We start from the raw sequence: 17919 nt of genomic DNA, 5'->3' as shown, positions 1-17919 counted from the left end.
AGTGTCCAATCTTCCATTATCAGTATTCCATAATAATCTTGCTGTCGTAGCCATAGTCATATAATAAGAGTCTGATGGGAATTTCCTCTATCCCAAATATTTTCTTGCCATCCATTCTGAATAAGTTGCTGAAATACTGTTGTAAAGTCATATCTCTGTTCTTCTTTTTTACAAAATGCACTGGCTCATCTCTTGAGAGTTTTTCCATTGTCACATGGCTGCAGTTAATTCCATAGATTTTCTCTATATCAAACTCCATCACGTCATTCCAGTCCAAAAGATTATCCAAGCCATTGATAACTTTATCTCTAATATCTTCATTAATTTCTTCAGAGATAACATTAAATTCCAAACAGTAGATTTTATTTCTAAAATCCATAAACTCCAGATCTTTTTCCAATTCCACATTTGTTCCAATCTCCAGGGCTTGTATCTTCCCTTTATTTTTTCTTTTCTCATCTCTGATCTCATTCTCCTCTCTCACAGGATCCCCTATTTCTTTAAGCTCCTGCGTCATTTTGCTCAGTTCAATTTTCAGCTCCTTACTACCCTGTCGCAGGGTTTGTTTCGTTATCTCAATCTCATCCATTATTTTCTGAAACATAGTTACTTCCAGATTCTCAGCCACTTTATTGATTGCCATTTTTAAAACCACGAAAACAAAGCAAAACAAAAATAAAGAAGAACCACTTATTTCAGCAACAATTGGGTTAATATTCCAGGCTTGATGACATCACAGTATAAACAGAGCAGCCTGCCTTATCTCTCTATGTTCAAGAATGCAAAACAAATTTAGTTCCCAGCATCAAAACAGTTAGTGGCGTCGTGAAGAAGCAGATTCGTCAAAATAAAATAGACCAAAAAGAGAATAGTCCCAGACAATATAATATTCCTCGGAATAGAAATCAGGAATAGAAATCCCTCTTCTGTTTATATCTTTAGAATGCACTTCCAGGACAGCTTTTTGCGACAGAAACAGAGATAAGCTGTTAATTTCGTGAATAACAGAGAAGAGTTATAGCTCACCCAGAAGTTGTCCAAAGCCGATCAATCTGACAAATCTCCTTTTGCTGCAACAATTTAAACCAAGTAAAAAAAATAATAGAAAGAAGGGTGCTTGCCTGTTAGTCCGTTCTCTCTTTAAAGAAAAGATAAACGTATCGCTTAAACAGATAGAGCTTGTTCGGAGGTCCGTCCGGCATTGTTGGCTGGACCTTATCTCATAAATTAATGAAATCCAGTCCTCCCAACAAAAACAGGCTTCTGAGGTTGATCTCTACGTTTCTCCCTGCCCGGGAGAAATTTCATCAGTCAAAAAAAAAATGTTCTGACTGATTTATATCTGAATAAGCTTCTTTTGAGGCGGGAGCCCGTCCCAAAAGCAGGCACAAGCGAAGTCACCCTTCCCGGAAGTCTAAAGTTACATCAATCTTCAGTTGTCATTACTTTAGTCTTCTTGACGTTCAGCTGTAGTCCTACTTTTGTGCTTTCCTCTTTAACTTTCATCAGCATTCGTTTCAAATCATTACTGGTTTCTGCTAGTAGTATGGTATCATCTGCATATCTTAAATTATTGATATTTCTCCCTCCAATTTTCACACCTCTTTTATCTTGGTCCAATCCTGCTTTCTGTATGATATGTTCTGTGTATAGATTAAACAAGTAGGGTGATAAAATACACCGCTGTCTCACACCCTTTTCTACTGGGAACCAATCGGTTTCTCCATATTCTGTCCTTACAGTAGTCTCTTGTCCAGAGTATAGGTTGCACATCAGGACAATCAGATGCTGTAGCACCCTCATTTCTTTTAAAGCATTCCATAGTTTTTCATGATCTACACAGTCAAAGGCTTTGCTGTAATCGATAAAGCTGTAGAGCAATGAAATTATTCGTTTAAGGGGCATAATATTTATGTGGCAAGAGTTTCCTGAGTTATTGGAAAAAGCCCAAAACGTTAAAGTTGTTCCGAAACAAAAGAAGCAACAGAAAATTAATTATATTCTGACTAATTTTTTCCTTTCACATTAACGCAAGCAAGTTTAATAATTCAGACTGGCCTATGATAAATAGAAGCTATGGAACCTTCATTCTCATTATTCAATAAAACCTTTTTCACCTAAGGATCTACCTCATGAAGAGACTGCATTACATTAGTATTTTTATCCCCCTGAAACTAATAACTTGTTTTAAAGGGATATACTCCCTGACTACGCAAGTTCCGTGATTGTCATCGTTGAGGTCATGATTACAATGAACCTGCTACAAGCTCTCAACCTTGTTCCTGAAGATTTTGCTTCAGAATTTCATTTCAGTGCCCAGGTAATATGGAAAGGGAACTTGATCTGTTGAGTTAGAGAAGCCAATAGATGTTGGGCGACTGAAACTGTGATGCCTTAACCCAATCAGTCTGATCAGCTGTAAGCAGCTGCCTGAGATGTGACTAACTGTTTGAATCTGGACATATGACACCTGGCTTAAAACACAGCAGACACTTAACAACTGCACAGAAAACCCAAAAAGTGGAATTAAGTCTAGGATGGCATATTATTTATTTATTCAATTTATATCCTACCCTTCCTACTGAAAGAGCCCCCAACCTACAGGGAGACACAGAAAACCTATCATAATACCAGTGTGTTAAAGATGTACCTATTATATTCTGATGTAGACTTGAAACAGCAAAGAGAAGCCTTACCCAAACAATATGATGCACTGTGTAGATGTCACTATCCCCCACATACACTCTGATTGCTCGGATAGTGAATCCATACTTCTTGCCTGAAGTGTGGATTATGATGGGCTGATGAGGACTTGCAGAAGCAGTTGAAGAGTCACGGCTGGGAGAAGAATCTCTGGAGGATGAGGGATCTGAAGACACGGAATGGGGGGACATTGGACTTCCCAAAGGAGACACACCAAATATATCTGGAACAAATGGTCTTCTATTTAAGTGCATTCTGAATTTGTGTACATTCATCCTACATGCGTAGACTTGAAAACCAAGCTGCTGCTTAAAAAAATCTCCCCTCCCCCACAAAACCAGAAAAATTTCCAAAACATTTGCAATTTGTATCTTTTACTTGGCAGGGGAAAATTATCAACTTAGAATTTTTTTGCTTTTGACAATGTTAAACCCAGTTCATATTTGGGAAATCTTTGTTTTTAGACCAAGACCGAATTGAAGGACTATTCATGAAACACAGACACGTTCTAACTGTTAATTTTATCTCTTCTTTCTTGTAGAATACATCAGAGGGACTTGTATATGAAGACATCCGTTCTGTAGCATGGAACACCAATTGAAGGATCTTTTTCAGCCTAGCCATGCAAAAGTAGCAACTGGCTTTCAGCCAGGATTAACAGCCTTTTCCCTCCTGCCCAGCAGCAAAGAACACTGGGATGGCCATTCTCAGATGGCAAAATGCAGGAGTATGGCTCTTTGTGTTTGACTGCAACATGAGAAACAGCCCACATTCTCAAGGACATTTTATGACCACATATAGTTGCAGATGGATGTCTACATTCAGCCCCTCAAGTCCAGCATTCTGTCCTTACAGTGGGTAAAGAGCTGCCTATGGGACACTCACAAGCAGGACCTGAGTGCAAGACAACTCTCCCCTCCTACAATTTCCACCAACTGGCACTCGGAAGCACAATGCCTCTGACCATGGAGGGAGAGCATTGCCATCATGGCTGGTAGGATTCTGAAAATCAGGTACTCCAAGAGTATGTGGAAACTCACATTATCAACTGTAATTAAAAACTCAGGAATTATCAAAAGGTGCATTTTCACTATAATTTCCTGTTCTTTTCCTATGGAGATCCTCACACATACACATTATTATTATTCTATTTACAAAAAATAAAATAAAAATGAGTTAGATCCAGAGATTTGCCACAGAAGGGGGTGGGTGGAAGGTGACTTACTCACCACTCCTTTTCCCAGCAGCCCCCCACCCCAAAGTGTCTGGGACTGTTGAATGAGGTGGGCTGTGGCACAAGGGGCTGAGGGGAAAGGGGGAAATCAAAGAAAGTGGCTCTGGCTGCTTTTCTGTGACCAAGAGCTCCACTCACAGAAAGTGCCTCAGCCCAATTTTCTGCAATCTCCCCCCTCCCACTCAGCCCCTTGTACCAGATTCCACCCCATTCAGCATGATCCCCCAAACCTTGGAGGGGCTGACTGGGAAGCTAGGAGGGGCTGCTGGGAAAAGGAGGGGATGGGAAAGTCACCTTCTGCTTACGCCCCTCAGCAGGCAGATTGCTTTATCCAACCAAATGAACCTCCTTTGCATGCAAAGAACTATGGATGCATTGCAGACATTAGATCATGTTCAAAGTTTTAATCTTGTATTACAAAAGTAATGTTTATTTTCCGTTCCACTGTAGTACAAAGGAGAAGCCAAACAGGACTAACAACATATTGCATAGATTGCAGTCTTAATTATTGCTACAAATTAAACACCAAGGAAAATATGTGACATTTTGGTGCAAGAAAATGTTCCATAGTTATAATCACAATCTCTACCTCCTGGGATCATAAGGGACAAAGCACTGGCGGAGAGGGACTTCGTGACTTTTCCAGAGATTTTCTTTTTCTCTGTTGTTTCTAATTGCCGACGAGCCGTAGGAGATGCTTGTTCAGTGGGTAACTTGGAGGAATTATCAGTGCTGTCCACACTCTCACTTCTTCCATTTATCTGATCCAAGTGCTCTGAAAAACTGCCAACTTCACAAAAGAAAAGGATGAACAAATTGAAGAAACAAACAAACAGGGTTTTTGTTGTTGTTGTTGAGGGGGTGGGATGGGAATCAAACAACAAGGTGAGGAATCTTTTTTCTGGCAACAAATACAAACTATAAAATATTATGACCACTATTGACATAATTGTTAACCATGTCTAGGGGATCAGGAGTGAGCCATAAGATTGATCTCCCTCCCCATTTGTTTGATATCACTCTGGATCATCACAACCCTGATTAAAGATGCTTGACCTTATTCAGGTTTGGTAGCTATGCAATATGACATCCAACCAGGATAGAGAAGGGACAAAGCCCTAAAGGGCCGTCACATAGAGGAGGGTACAGATTTGTTCTCTGCTGCCCCAGAGGGTAGGACTAGGTCTAATGGTTTTAAGTTGCAGGAGCATAGATTCAAATTGGACATTAGAAGGAACTTCTTGACAGTAAGGGCAGTTTGGCAATGGAACCGACTGCCTAGGGAGGTGGTGGGATCTCCTTCGCTGGATGTCTTCAAGCAGAGGCTGGACAGCTATCTGCGGGAGATGCTCTAGCTGTGGATTTCCTGCTGTGAGCAGGCAGTTGGACTCGATGGCCTACAAGGCCCCTTCCAACTCTATGATTCTATGAATTCATGAGCGGGAGTGGAGGGAAAGTAGGAATTATGTGATACTGCAGACTGATCCTGATCTCAAAATCATAGTTGTTTTATATCTGCATCAGCCCAGAGAGTCAACTTTACAAGTTTAAAATCTGAATAAAGATCAATTTGATAAGGAAAGAAATGAACAGCCTAAGATGGCCTGCATAATTTAGGCACAACACATGTCATGTAAGTGCTTATGCACATCTTCTACAACAAAATAAAAACAATCCAGCAGTGAACACACTGCGTAGTACTTCTTTATGTGATGTTTCTATTCTTTCTAGGTTAGGTATTTTACACTGTGCCTCACTGGCAACAACTGTTGTTGAAGCATCAAAGATTCATGGAGACACCTATAAGCAAAAATTTGGTCATCAGCAATTGAGATACTTCACACCGACAGTGGCTGTGTTCACATGTCATGCTAAGCCAAATCACAGCGTACCGTGAACGTGCTGGCTCCCAAGGCAGAGAATGCAGCCCCCCTTTTGCTCCTCACCAGGCTTTTTAGGTCATTGCAGGGATTGTGATGAAGGTCTCTGCTTCTTAACAACAATCTGTAGCCAAGGTTTGTCCTAAGGCTGTAGCCATAGTTAAGGAGGGAAGACCTTTGCCATGATCCCAGGTTCAGACACATTAAAGTCTGCCACAGGTCCAGCCTCTTACTGGTTGCTTATTTTGTATCTATAAAGCCTGATGGTGACTATTAATACCTATTGTGATTTTTAGCATTTATTTGGTTCTTCCTTATTCTAAACTTTGCTGTTAGCTGCAATACAGCAGCTATATGACAAATAAATGAAAACAACATAAAATGTTGCAAACAAGTTTTCTATTTACTTTGACTTATTGTTAAAATGATGCTGGCTTATATAACATGAGAAAAAATGAAAAGTGACAGCAAGACAAGTTGTGCACTCTGCAGTGTAGTCAGTTCTGGTAAGCACGGTCAAATCTTTAGACGAGTTTCTAGAAAAATATCCTACACAGAAAATCCTGGTTTCCAACCGAGTACTTTCAGAAGAGGTTGGTTACACAAGCATAATGTTGGAAGTACGTACCTATGGTACATGGGAATTAGATATAATTAAAAATTTCTGGAAGGCACATCTTGGTAGAAACCTTGATTTAGTTCTGCCGAGATATATCCAAGTATTCTATGCCCAAGGCAGATTATTCAGATTATTTCACTTTAGACAGTCATGGTTTCCCCCACAGAATCCTGGCAAGTGTAGTTTGTGAAGGGTGCTCAGAGTTCCTAGGAGACACCCTATTCCCCTCACAGAGCTACAATCCCTGAAGAGAGGATGACTATTAAACCATTCTGGCTACTGGAGCTCTGTTAGGGGAATAGGAGTCTGCTAACAACTCTCAGCACCCTTCATAGCAGCCTCAGTTTATTAGCCCTCATCCAGTCCATTGTCGCAGCCAGACACTGGTTCAGCACATTGACAGCCTCACCTGTTTTTTAAATTAATTAAAAATCAGCCAGGATTTTTTTTAACTTTTAAACTGCAGAAGATGAAGGTCAGAGTATGGGGCAAGGTCAGTAACAGGATTACAGGTACTCTGTGGACATAGCTGAATTTAATTAATTTCAACAAATTATGAGACCAATGATAGAAAAAAGTCCAACAGGGGTCTGGATTTTTTTCCTCTTGTTTTACACTTTGAACTCTAGATTCTCTCTGAGTGTTTTGTGTATCACCATGAAAACTTAAGAAGCTTATTCACTAATAGGCAAAAAACCTTGTGGTTTAAGAATGCACCTATAGCCAACAGATATTTCTATCAAACTTTAAAAAGCAGGGAAATTGGGCAGCTATAGTTAATGAACCAGAGGAGCAGGAGACCTGACCTCCTCTCTGAGATATTGTACTGCCCTACAAAGTTGTCAAAATGCAAACACAATTTGGATTGGTCTTTCACAGTCCAATCCACTTCCTGTGTAGCTTGGAAGAATTGGGTAACATGTGCCTCTGAGCATATGTTGAGTGGTGGCAACACCTGCCATCTCCAAAGATGGAGAATTATATTTTTGTATGTTTGTTGGTGTTCTTCTTACTTTGCTTCTTTCCTGTGTTACTAATGTTTCTACAGAGAATCTAAACCAGAAAATTTTAGTTCCCTCATTATTCATCCCAGAAATCTGTGTCAAATTTATTTTCATTAATTTCAAAGTCTTTTTATTGGTTAATGTCATGTGATGGTGAAGACAGCCTTTTGTGTTTCAAATTGGAGGTTATGTTCTATTTCTATTTTGGGTGCATTAACAGTTGAATCTGAAACTGCAGTTTGATGTAAAATCAGACTGATTACAATATGTTGCTACTTCACCAGTGACTCTAGCTGTTGGGAAAAAGAGGATGCATGTTTTCAGCCTGCTATGTTTAAACCACTTTATTTAAGGCAAGGTGGGCATGGTAAATTAAACACACAGAGCACACCTAGAATTTTGCTAGAATATATTTCATCTCCCACTGTTTTATCTTGAGCAAACTGAGACACTTCTGAGGTCTACTGGAGACTATTCTGCAGAAGACAGTGCCATTATTCCACAAATATTTTTGGAGTTTTTTTAGTGTAAATTTTGCAAAGTGTTGCTGTACTTCACATATTCATAGAAATAAAAGCAAAAGAAAACAAAAGAAAATGATTTCCTATAGGAAACTTCACTAAAATTGCAAAGGAAATCAGACATATTCAAAGTGACCATCTGAACTATATCAACTGTCTTAATAATGTTGCTTCCTCCCTGCTAAAACAAGATCAGCACAGCACATTTCTTCTTTCTATTATTTGGGTTGATTGCAGGTGTTGCCACCACTCATCATATGCTCAGAGGTGTTGGGCTGGTGACCAGTAGGCATTACTGTCTCTAGTTGCCACCACTCATCATATGCTCAGAGGCACGTTGCCCAATTCTTCCAAGCTACACAGCAAGTAGATTGGACTGTGAAAAACCAACCCAAATGGTGTTTGCATTTTTACAACTTTGTAGGGCAGTACAATATCTCAGAGAGGAGATCAGGTCTCCTGCTCCCCTGGTGCATTCACTATAGCTGCCCAATTTCCCTGCTTTTTAAAGTTTGATAGAAATATCTGTTGGCTATAGGTGCATTCTTAAACCACAAGGTTTTTTGCTTGGCAACCAAGAGGTCTTTAAAAGTTGTGCAGGGGGAAGGGAGAATTCCACCTTGTAAGTTTTTCCCATTACAATGTTGCAAGAACACCTGCACTTGGCTGACTTTCTCTTCTCCTACAGATACAGGATCAGTCTCAGGCCCTGAGCCTGGCAACCCTACCTCCCACCCAAATTTAAAACAAAGCTGTCCCTGGCCACATCCACACCAGGCCTCTATTACACTTTGGACAATCATGGCTTCTCTCAAAGAATCCTGGAAAGTGTAGTTAGTGAAAGGTGCTGAGAGTTGCTAGGAGATGCCCTGTTCCCCTCACAGACCATCAATCAGAGTGGCTGACTGTTAAACCAGTCTGGCCACTGGAGCTCTCTCAGTGGAATAGGAGTCTCCTCTCAACACAAACTACACTTCCCAGGATTCTCTGAGGGAAGCCATGACTGTCTCACGTGAAATCAGTCTGGTGTGCTTGTGGCTCCCTGATTAGCTAACCTCAGCAGCTGTGAGGCTTTTAGAACACTGACAGTTGGTTCTTACTGAGCATGCCCGCCCTTATCGTTGGCTTCAAGCCAAAATTTATTAAATTAATTAAAACACAGCCAGGCATTTTTTACACTTTTAAACTGCAGAAGATGAAGGTCAGAGTATGGGGCAAGGTCAGTAGGATTACAGGTACTCTGTGAACATGTCTGATTTTTAATGAATTTCAACAGATTATGAGAACTCTCAGAGAAAAAAGTCCCAAAGGGCTTTGGTTCCCCCCCCCTCTTTTTAGACTTTGAACTCTCTATTCTGTTTTGTGTATCGCCTTTAAAATTGAAAGGGTTGTTAAGCAAGCGTTTCTGAGTTCAGGACTGTAAGTTTGGTAAGGTTTTATTTTGAAATGAGCTTATGGGAAGCATCAGAATGGCATGGGGGTATTTTCAATTTAACATTGTTAAGCAAGCATTCTGAGTTCAGGGCTATACGTTTTGTAAGGTTTTGTTTTGAAATGTGCTTATGGGAAGCATTAGAATGGCATGGGGGTATTTTCAATTTAAAATTGCAGAATGCGAAAAATCCATGCTGGCTATAGTATGCAGCCACTTTCATGGCTGTATAATTAGGAATCACATCAGGGTTTTTTTCATAATAAAAGGTAGGGAAGGCATTTTTTTATCAGGATCTCAGTATGCAGGGAAAGAAGATTCATCCCTTTCCTCTCCTGATGTAGTATCAACTAAAATCTCTTTCAATGAAAGTTGCTTTCCTTGGGCTAACAGCTGGAAGTGGGGATGGTGAAAGAAAAAAACTTAAGCCTCTCCTCCCCACATGCTGCAGTTCCAATGAAAGTCATCCTTACCTAAACTTGCTGTTAATTAAGAAAAAAAACACCAATGTTCCATTACACATTTAGACTACACATTTTGTGTGAAGTTTGGCCCTAAAATTCAAGACAAATTTTTGATCTCAGAATTTGGGGAGGACAAGGTCAGCTGCAATTTCTATCTTTATACAAAACTGAGAAACAAGACATGTACACTTTAGAAAATACCTCCATGTTTGAATCTTACCTGACAGTGTGGAGCTACTGATCGTGCTTGCTGGAGTTGTTACCTCCACTTCATCTAAAATAGTTTCTTCATTAACAAATGCAGCCTTTTCTTGATCTTTACGGGATCCAGCAGAACGTGGGGATTCTTCTTGATCTCCTTCTGTTGATATAGCCAATTTTGGAAGCAACCCTGAACTATGATGTTGCCTTGAACTTTCAGTACCAGAAGAGACAGATGTAGATAGTTGTTGCCTACATTTAAAATGATATTTACACAATATAATTAAACAAAATGGAAATGGACTGCCTCCAAGTCGATTCTGACTTATGGTGACCCTATGAATAGGGTTTTCATGGTAAGTGGTATTCAGAGGTGGTTTACCATTGCCTTCCTCTGAGGCTGAGAAGCAGTGACGGGTCCAAGGTCACCCAGTGAGCTTCTTGGTTGTGTGGGGATTCAAACCCTGGTCTCCCAGGTCATACTCCAGCACTCTAACCACTACACCACACTGGCTCTCATAATTAAACAGGTGAACACCAAATGAAGCCAGAAAGTACATGCAAAGTTTAACAGATATTGCAGAAAACAGAAAAATTAATCAAATACTCCACTATGACCAGTGCACATAATTTTCAATAATTTCTGCTGTAAAAGAGAAACAATGTCTTCTAAGTAGACAGGATATGATTCTCATGAAGTGTTTGGACTCTGACATGTCATTATACCTTGGGAGGGGAAAAATGTGAAATACTTACATTTCAGAATATTCTGAGCTCCAACTTAAAGATTCTGCAGATGTTAGTGTCATGTTCTTTGTTCCCTCAGTTGTATCTTCCTTCTCTGCAGTTTGATTTCGAATTCCTCGATCTATACTGCTAAAAACCTGTGCATGGGGGCAAAAGAAATTATGGCTAACAGTTGTTTGTATCTATAAGAACTTCAGAAAAATACATATCATGCAGAGCTCTGCATGCTCTAAATACTTATAGGCAGTATCTTGGAGTTTTAAAGGACTTCAGTAGATGATAAATGCATTTACAGTAGCTCTGTTCTTAAAATGATTTTCATTTCTACTCTCCATGGTCTCTTTGCTAAGCAACAGGGTAGCTAGTAGCATATTTTCTGTTATGAATTGATCTCATTTCTTCCTCACTTTTGACTACATGTACTATGGATATGGCATGCTAAATCTATACACACTTCAGGATTTCTAGATCACAGGATCAGTGCACATCTTAAATTACTTAACCATAAAGTCGTTGAAAAACAAAACGAAAATCCCAGCAAGTCATTTAATGGCCATCACTCAGGAATGCAAAGCAGGGGGGAAAAGTGAATTGAAATTGACTGCAAAGATGAGACTAAATTATTTGACTAAAAGATTTAGGGAGGGAAAAAACTGGTCATAAAAAGCCGGTTGTTTATCTGATAACCTGCATATTGCGCTTGTCTGCGATGAAAAACGTTGAGCTATAAGGTAGCAGTATCATACTATTCTTGTAGAATACTATCTTACAAACACACCAAAGTTATCTGCAAAGAGATTATTTAAATACTCTTTGCTGTTTGAGAATTGGATCAGATCGCATTGCCCTCTATGTTTCTGCCCGGACCCTGAGATCTTCAGGAGAGGCCCTTCTTTCAATACCTACATCCGCACAAGTACAACTAGTGGGAATACGAGATAGGGCCTTCTCGGTGGTGGCCCCTAGGCTTTGGAATTCCCTCCCTAGGGAGATAAGGATGACCCCTTCCCTGCAGTCCTTTCGCAGAGTTAAAAACTTTCTTATTTCAGCAAGCCTTTGATTCCGAAGGCGGCCAAGGATAGGCCCAAAAGGATGTTATATTGTTCTTACCAGTTTATTTTTTAATTATTCTGATTTTATGACTATGTTTTTTAATTATTAGAAACAGTTTAATGCTATTTTAAACTAGAGTTGATTTTTTAATTATATCCGTTTATACTTATTCATTTATGTATTATATGCTTTTATTTTTGATAGGTTTTTAATTGTATGTGTCTTTTCTCTGGAAGCCGCCGTCAGTTCCAATTTGGAAAAACGGCAGGGTATAAATAAAGTTAATAATAATAATAATAATTCCAGCTGCCAAGCCATGACAAAGGTTTCACATCACTACATGGAAAGCAAGACCATCTCTTGCCTTTCCCACTGTCCCATTCTTAAATTGCCTCTAAAGATGAAGATGAATGAGGAGTATGGATTTCTACAAACAGAGAAGCATAAAACCATGAATAACAGGAATAGAAATTTTAAATCTCTTTCACAGAATCATATTCTGCAAAAAGCATTTGGAAATGGTATATTCTGAGTGTAGTCTATTTACACTTATAGCCCAACTCATCACAAGAGTTTAGAGAAGCTAATGTAATAACAGATAAACAAACCCCTGCCATATATTTTAAGATGTTCTTGCCCTTTTAAAAACAATATTCCATTATACTCAGTTTGGACAAAATTATATTTAAATATACCAATGAGTACCTTAGTTAAATGACCTAGAATGTTCATCTTTATATATTCAGTACTGCAATAATCTCACTTATAATTGCCAATGTGTAATTTGGATAGGATAAAACTGAACTAAGGCCTAAATACTGACCCTCACTTTCTTTCCTATGTTCATTTCTTTATCACCTTAAAAATCTAAAAGTAAAGCTTTCAGTTACTCCTGTCTTACATACTCATCATATGGAAACATGATGAATTAACGGAGCTGCAAGTTTGGGTCAGTCTTTATTTTTTTGACCAACCACTTGACTGAACATCATGGAAGAAAAGGAACCCCAGCTCAGGATTTGCTACAGAGTGCCACCATTGTAGTATTTGATTGAAGGAATGAAAATGTATAATGCTAATGTATTTCCTTGTTTTTTGGATATTTTCTCAAACAGCCCTAGTAAAGTAAACCATACTAAATTAATAGGAAATTAAACTAAACTAACTAAACTATACTAATTAACAGAACAGCTTGTTTTGACAATTGCTCCCAACAAGAGACACATTAGTAATATTTATAGAAGATGATTTTAAAACTTGGTGCTTGTAAAAAGACTCTTAAATGGATATTCCAAAAAGGCTCTCAAAAATTCACCACTACATTTCCCCCTGTTCTCTCATGCATCTCACTCACGGCAAATGTGGTACATCTTACGATATGTCTTGCAAAAACAAGCCAATGCTTACTTTTGAAAATCGATGTGAACATGAGGAAAACTGCCTTATCTCCAAATTAAAGTCTTCGTCATTTGTATCATCCTCTTCTTCAGTTTCCATATGGTGGTACTTCTCAGAACGAGCTATAAAATACAGGCAATTTGTCTGAATTTACTATAGTTTGAAAACTAAGTGTAATTTTATGTTGTTAATACAAAGAAATGCATTGGGCTTTCATATATCCAATTTTTTTTAAAAAACAAAACCGCTTCTACGGCAGTAAAACACAGAAGATAACTTTAAAAGATGACTTCTATAGAAAATTAAACATACTGTCAAAGTAGCTTGTGTCATCTTCAGATTCCAGCTGAGGAATGAATTCTGCCTTCTGCCTCAGCAAACTATTCCAATCTAAATTTTGGAAGAACTGGTGCTGTTTCACCTCATAAGCACCTCCTGTGGAAGCAAGAGAAGCCAATCTGAATTATTTCTATAAATTAATCCTTCAGTCATATTTATTTTAAAATAATAATAATACAATTTATTTCTAAAATGCAGGGCCGGCTCCAGGAATGCCGGGGCCCTTGGGCATCAGCTTGCCCTGGCCCCCGGCATGTGTGTGTGTGCGCGCACGCATGCACGCATGCACAACACCCCCCCAATCCCCACCTACCTGTCTCCTGTCTTTTACCATTGCCCTTAACGAAGATGGTGGCCACGGTTTCCCTAAGAGGATGATGCCTCCGCCACCATCTTTGTTGATGGCATGTGTGTGTGCTATGGATGCACATCTCTGCCATCAACTAAGATGGCGGCAGGGGCTTCAGTACCTTAGGGAAACCGCGGCCGCCATCTTCGTTAAGGGCAATGGTAAAAGACAGCAAACAGGTAGGTGGACGGGGGGCGCCCAAGGATCACGGAAGGGGAGCGGAGGGGCAGCTGATGGCCTCCATGTAGCTCCGGGGCCATCAGGCCAGTGCCCAACCTGGCCGCCCTTTAGAACCGGCCCTGCTAAAATGGTTGCTAAAAACATTCTCTGTTTCCTTAAAACCATATATATATTGCTAGTTGGACCTTTAGGGCAGGCGTGGGGAACCTTTGACCCTCCAGATGTTGCTGAATTACAACTCTCATCAGCCCCAGAAAGCATGGCCAATAGCCAAGGATGATGGGACCTGTAGTTCAGAAACATCTAGAGTGCCAAAGGTTCCCCTCACCTGCTATAGGGGGCAATTTGGGTCAAAAAGAAATGGGGAGGGGAAAGAGAGCTGAATTTCACATACAATGGATTGAACATACGAGGCAGTTCTTTGGTATTTCTGCACTTAGAAGGAAAGCACTTCACAGTATTTTGCATGCTATCTAGAAAGATAGTGAAAGTCAAAAGTTTATCAGAACCTGACCACTGGTTTTAAAAAAACACTGGGTCAAACATCATACTTACATTAATTTCTAAAACAGTATTATCTCCAAAAATTTAAAGTTATGCTGGTATAGCATTCTGAATGTCAAACAATCTAGACCCATCAAAAATTGTGACAACTGTCAAATTTTGCCCACAACTCAAATGCACATTCTCTAAATGGGTAAGACTGACATTCAAAGAAATACCAAGACTGAAGTTCAAAGAAAGACTTTTTAGTGTTTTTTATATATGCACAATTTTATCACAAGCCAATGCAACTAGCATGGGTCTTACTAGCATATTATCAACCTCTCTACAAAGAACTAGAGAATAAGACAGCAATATATTACAGCCAGTACAGTACAAAAGGCAATAGTTGTATTAATCACAGCTTTCCTTTTATCTCCTTCAATTTCTCATGTTTTGACTTCCCTTTTTTTCTTCTTCTGCAAAATAGTTGCACTGAATGAAGAGGGTAAGACAGTATTGTGTGATCCAAACTCAACCCTTTTCTTTGCATTACGTCAAAATAAAAGTTCAGTCACTCACACTAATGTCTAGTGTTTGGACAGCATTAACTGTGGCACATGAAAATGGTCCTGTATATCGATTAATCATGATGTAAAGTTTGTCATGCTATACAGGAGGACACAGCCAATTTGGGGGTCCTCTGTTGAAGTGCAATTATTATAATGCCTCTGTATAGTGGGAGAATGTATCTATATGCTGGGCTTCTTTAAAGTTTAGTGCAGCTCAGTCAATGTGGTATGGGACCCAGGATAATTCTATACTAGACAACTGGAGTCTAGTATACAGTAGCCATGATCCTGCTTATGAAGAAAGTGCAAATACTGCCTGTGATTTTTGGGTTGGCATGGAATTATGTATGACTGCTTCTGTGTGTATTAGTGTGAAAGACTGAGTGAGTAGCTGAACATGATATAAAGTAAGCAGATTAAATCAATTTTCAGTGACAGGAAAGGGTTCAGCACAGGATCTCTAGATTCCAGAATCCACAGCTGACTGACACTTCAGTTATTTCAGCAGATCATTTATTTCAATGCCTGAAGCAGAAACTTTTAACAAAATCCCCACAGGATTTGGGGTGGACCTATGTCAATCGTATAATCACTAACAACCCTCCAGATATTGATCAGAAGTTGTTGCTTTCATCACATATATACAGGGAACTGGGATCTGTTAGTAGAATCCTCAGATGTTTCCTGCCTTCTCTTCAGGAGAAAAAAAATTAGTTACAAACATGAGCAAATGTACACTTATTCATTATTATTTATTACATTTATTTGTTGCTTACGACAAAAATGTCTCAAAGCGACTTACAATTATAAAAGCATACATGATACAAAATTCAAAATACATAAAATGAACACCAAAGCAGACTTGAATATAATCATACCTGATGACCCCCAACTGGGGTGAACAAGACCATCTTTCTCTGGCACCTAAAAGTTGATAATGATGGCACCAAGCATATCTGGGGACAGCATTCCACAATCAAGGAGCCTGTTCTTCTTTGCCACCCTCTGCACCTCCCTTGGAGGGGGCACAAAGAAAAGGGTCCCAGATGATGAATGCAGGCTCCAAGTACGTTCATATGGGTAAAAGTGGACCCTAAGGTACTGGGATCCTGAACTGCATAAAGCTTTATAGTTCAAAACTAGCACTCTGAACTGAGCCTGGAAACTAATTGGCAGTTGGGCCAGGATTGGTATTATAGGATCTGACCTCCTAGTCCCACTCAACAATCTGGCCAATGAATTCTGCACTAGCTGCAGTTTCTGAACTGTCTTCAGAGGCAGCCCCACATATAATGAATTGCAGTAATATAACCCAAAGGTTACCAGAGCATAGACAACAGAAGTTAGGCTATGTCTGTCTAGATAAGGTCACAGCTGGGCTACCAGTTAAGGCAGATGGAAGGCACTCCTTGCAACTGAGACCAATTGTGTCTCCAGTGACAGTAGTGGGTCTGGAAGTACCCCCAAACTGCTCACCTGATCCTTTAAGGGGAATACATCCCACTCAGAAGAGGTTGAAACCCATCTATCTGTTCTAGGTAACCATACTTTAACATTACACTGGTCTTATCTGGATTGTGTTTCAGTTTATTGGCTCTCATCCAGTCCATTACAGAGGTCAAACACCGGTTTAGCACATTCACTGGCACACCTGCATATGTAAAGGAGAAATAGAGTTGCATGTCATCTGCATATTGATGACAGCATACTCCAGATCACGTGATGACCCAACTCAGCAGTTTCATGTAGATGTTAAATAGCATGAGACTGTGGCATCCTGCACTGGAGGATCTATGGGGCTGAGTGGCATTCCTCAAGCACCACGCTCTGGAGATGGCCATTGAAGTAGGACCGGAACCACTGTAAATCTCTACCACCCATTTCATCTCAGACAGCTGCTCCTGAAGACTTGTGAAGCACTGTTGTCTAGACTCTTTGCAAGTATTAGAATCTCACCCATTTGTACTGGTTGCCGAAGTGCTATCGTTGACATTCTCCTTAAGAAAAACTGTTTAGTGTATGAAAAGCAGTCTCAATATTTATTAAAATACGGTGACAGATGAAAACATTGTAAAAACTGTACAAGGTAGAGTTTGGTCAAATGACTGCTTTCTTAAAATATTATCAATCAGTGAAGCAAACTAGAAGATGCTGGTATTGTAATGAATTTACATAACGCAATCACTGTCAGATGTTTCTCAGACAAAAAACAGCAATAAAATGAAAGGCCCAGATCAAGCCAAAGAGATACTGTTTCTATAATCCAGGTAAATAAGAATGTAGAAGCCACACTTTCTAACCTGTCCCCAACCTCTCCAAGGGGTTTTGTCTCAGAAGTAAAGTAATCAGATCCTGGGCATCCGGGGGTGGTGCTTCATCCTTTTCTGGCCAGTTGATCTCATCTAGTAGAGAGGTACACAATTTGTCAATCTGTTTTAGCTATCTAGCATTCAGCATTGACTTGTGCAATCTAGTCAGCATAAAAATGTAAATGCACTGCCTTCAAGTCGATTTCGACTTATGGCGACCCTATGAATAGGGTTTTCATGAGGCTGAGAGGCAGTGACTGACCCAAGGTCAGCCAGTGAGCTTCACGGCTATGTGGGGATTCAAACCCTGGTCTCCCAGGTCGTAGTCCAACACCTTAACCACTACACCACACTGGCTCTCAGTCAGCATAATTATCTAGATTTATTTTTCTATTTCTTATTATCTGAATCACATTTTGCTGTTATAATAT

General features: G+C 39.7%; 1 protein-coding gene across 6 annotated transcripts in view; it reads right to left on the bottom strand.

The window, feature by feature from the left end:
* The window catches only part of MAST4 (microtubule associated serine/threonine kinase family member 4), a 440571-nt gene that overhangs the window by 16740 nt on the left and 405912 nt on the right, over positions 1-17919 (bottom strand). For 5 of the 6 annotated variants that reach the window (XM_061619526.1, XM_061619556.1, XM_061619546.1 and 2 more), the window contains 7 exons: positions 17480-17581; positions 13569-13691; positions 13266-13378; positions 10815-10942; positions 10078-10310; positions 4527-4727; positions 2697-2926 (listed from right to left, as the gene is read on the bottom strand). In XM_061619526.1, coding sequence (XP_061475510.1) covers positions 2697-2926; positions 4527-4727; positions 10078-10310; positions 10815-10942; positions 13266-13378; positions 13569-13691; positions 17480-17581 — 1130 coding nt within the window. The remainder of the gene's footprint in view (positions 1-2696; positions 2927-4526; positions 4728-10077; positions 10311-10814; positions 10943-13265; positions 13379-13568; positions 13692-17479; positions 17582-17919) is intronic. The other variant, XM_061619535.1, reaches the window with a different exon arrangement.

This window comes from Rhineura floridana, chromosome 1, assembly GCF_030035675.1.
Source record: "Rhineura floridana isolate rRhiFlo1 chromosome 1, rRhiFlo1.hap2, whole genome shotgun sequence".
Lineage (NCBI taxonomy): Eukaryota > Metazoa > Chordata > Lepidosauria > Squamata > Rhineuridae > Rhineura > Rhineura floridana.
This window is presented reverse-complemented; position numbering and strand designations above follow the sequence as displayed.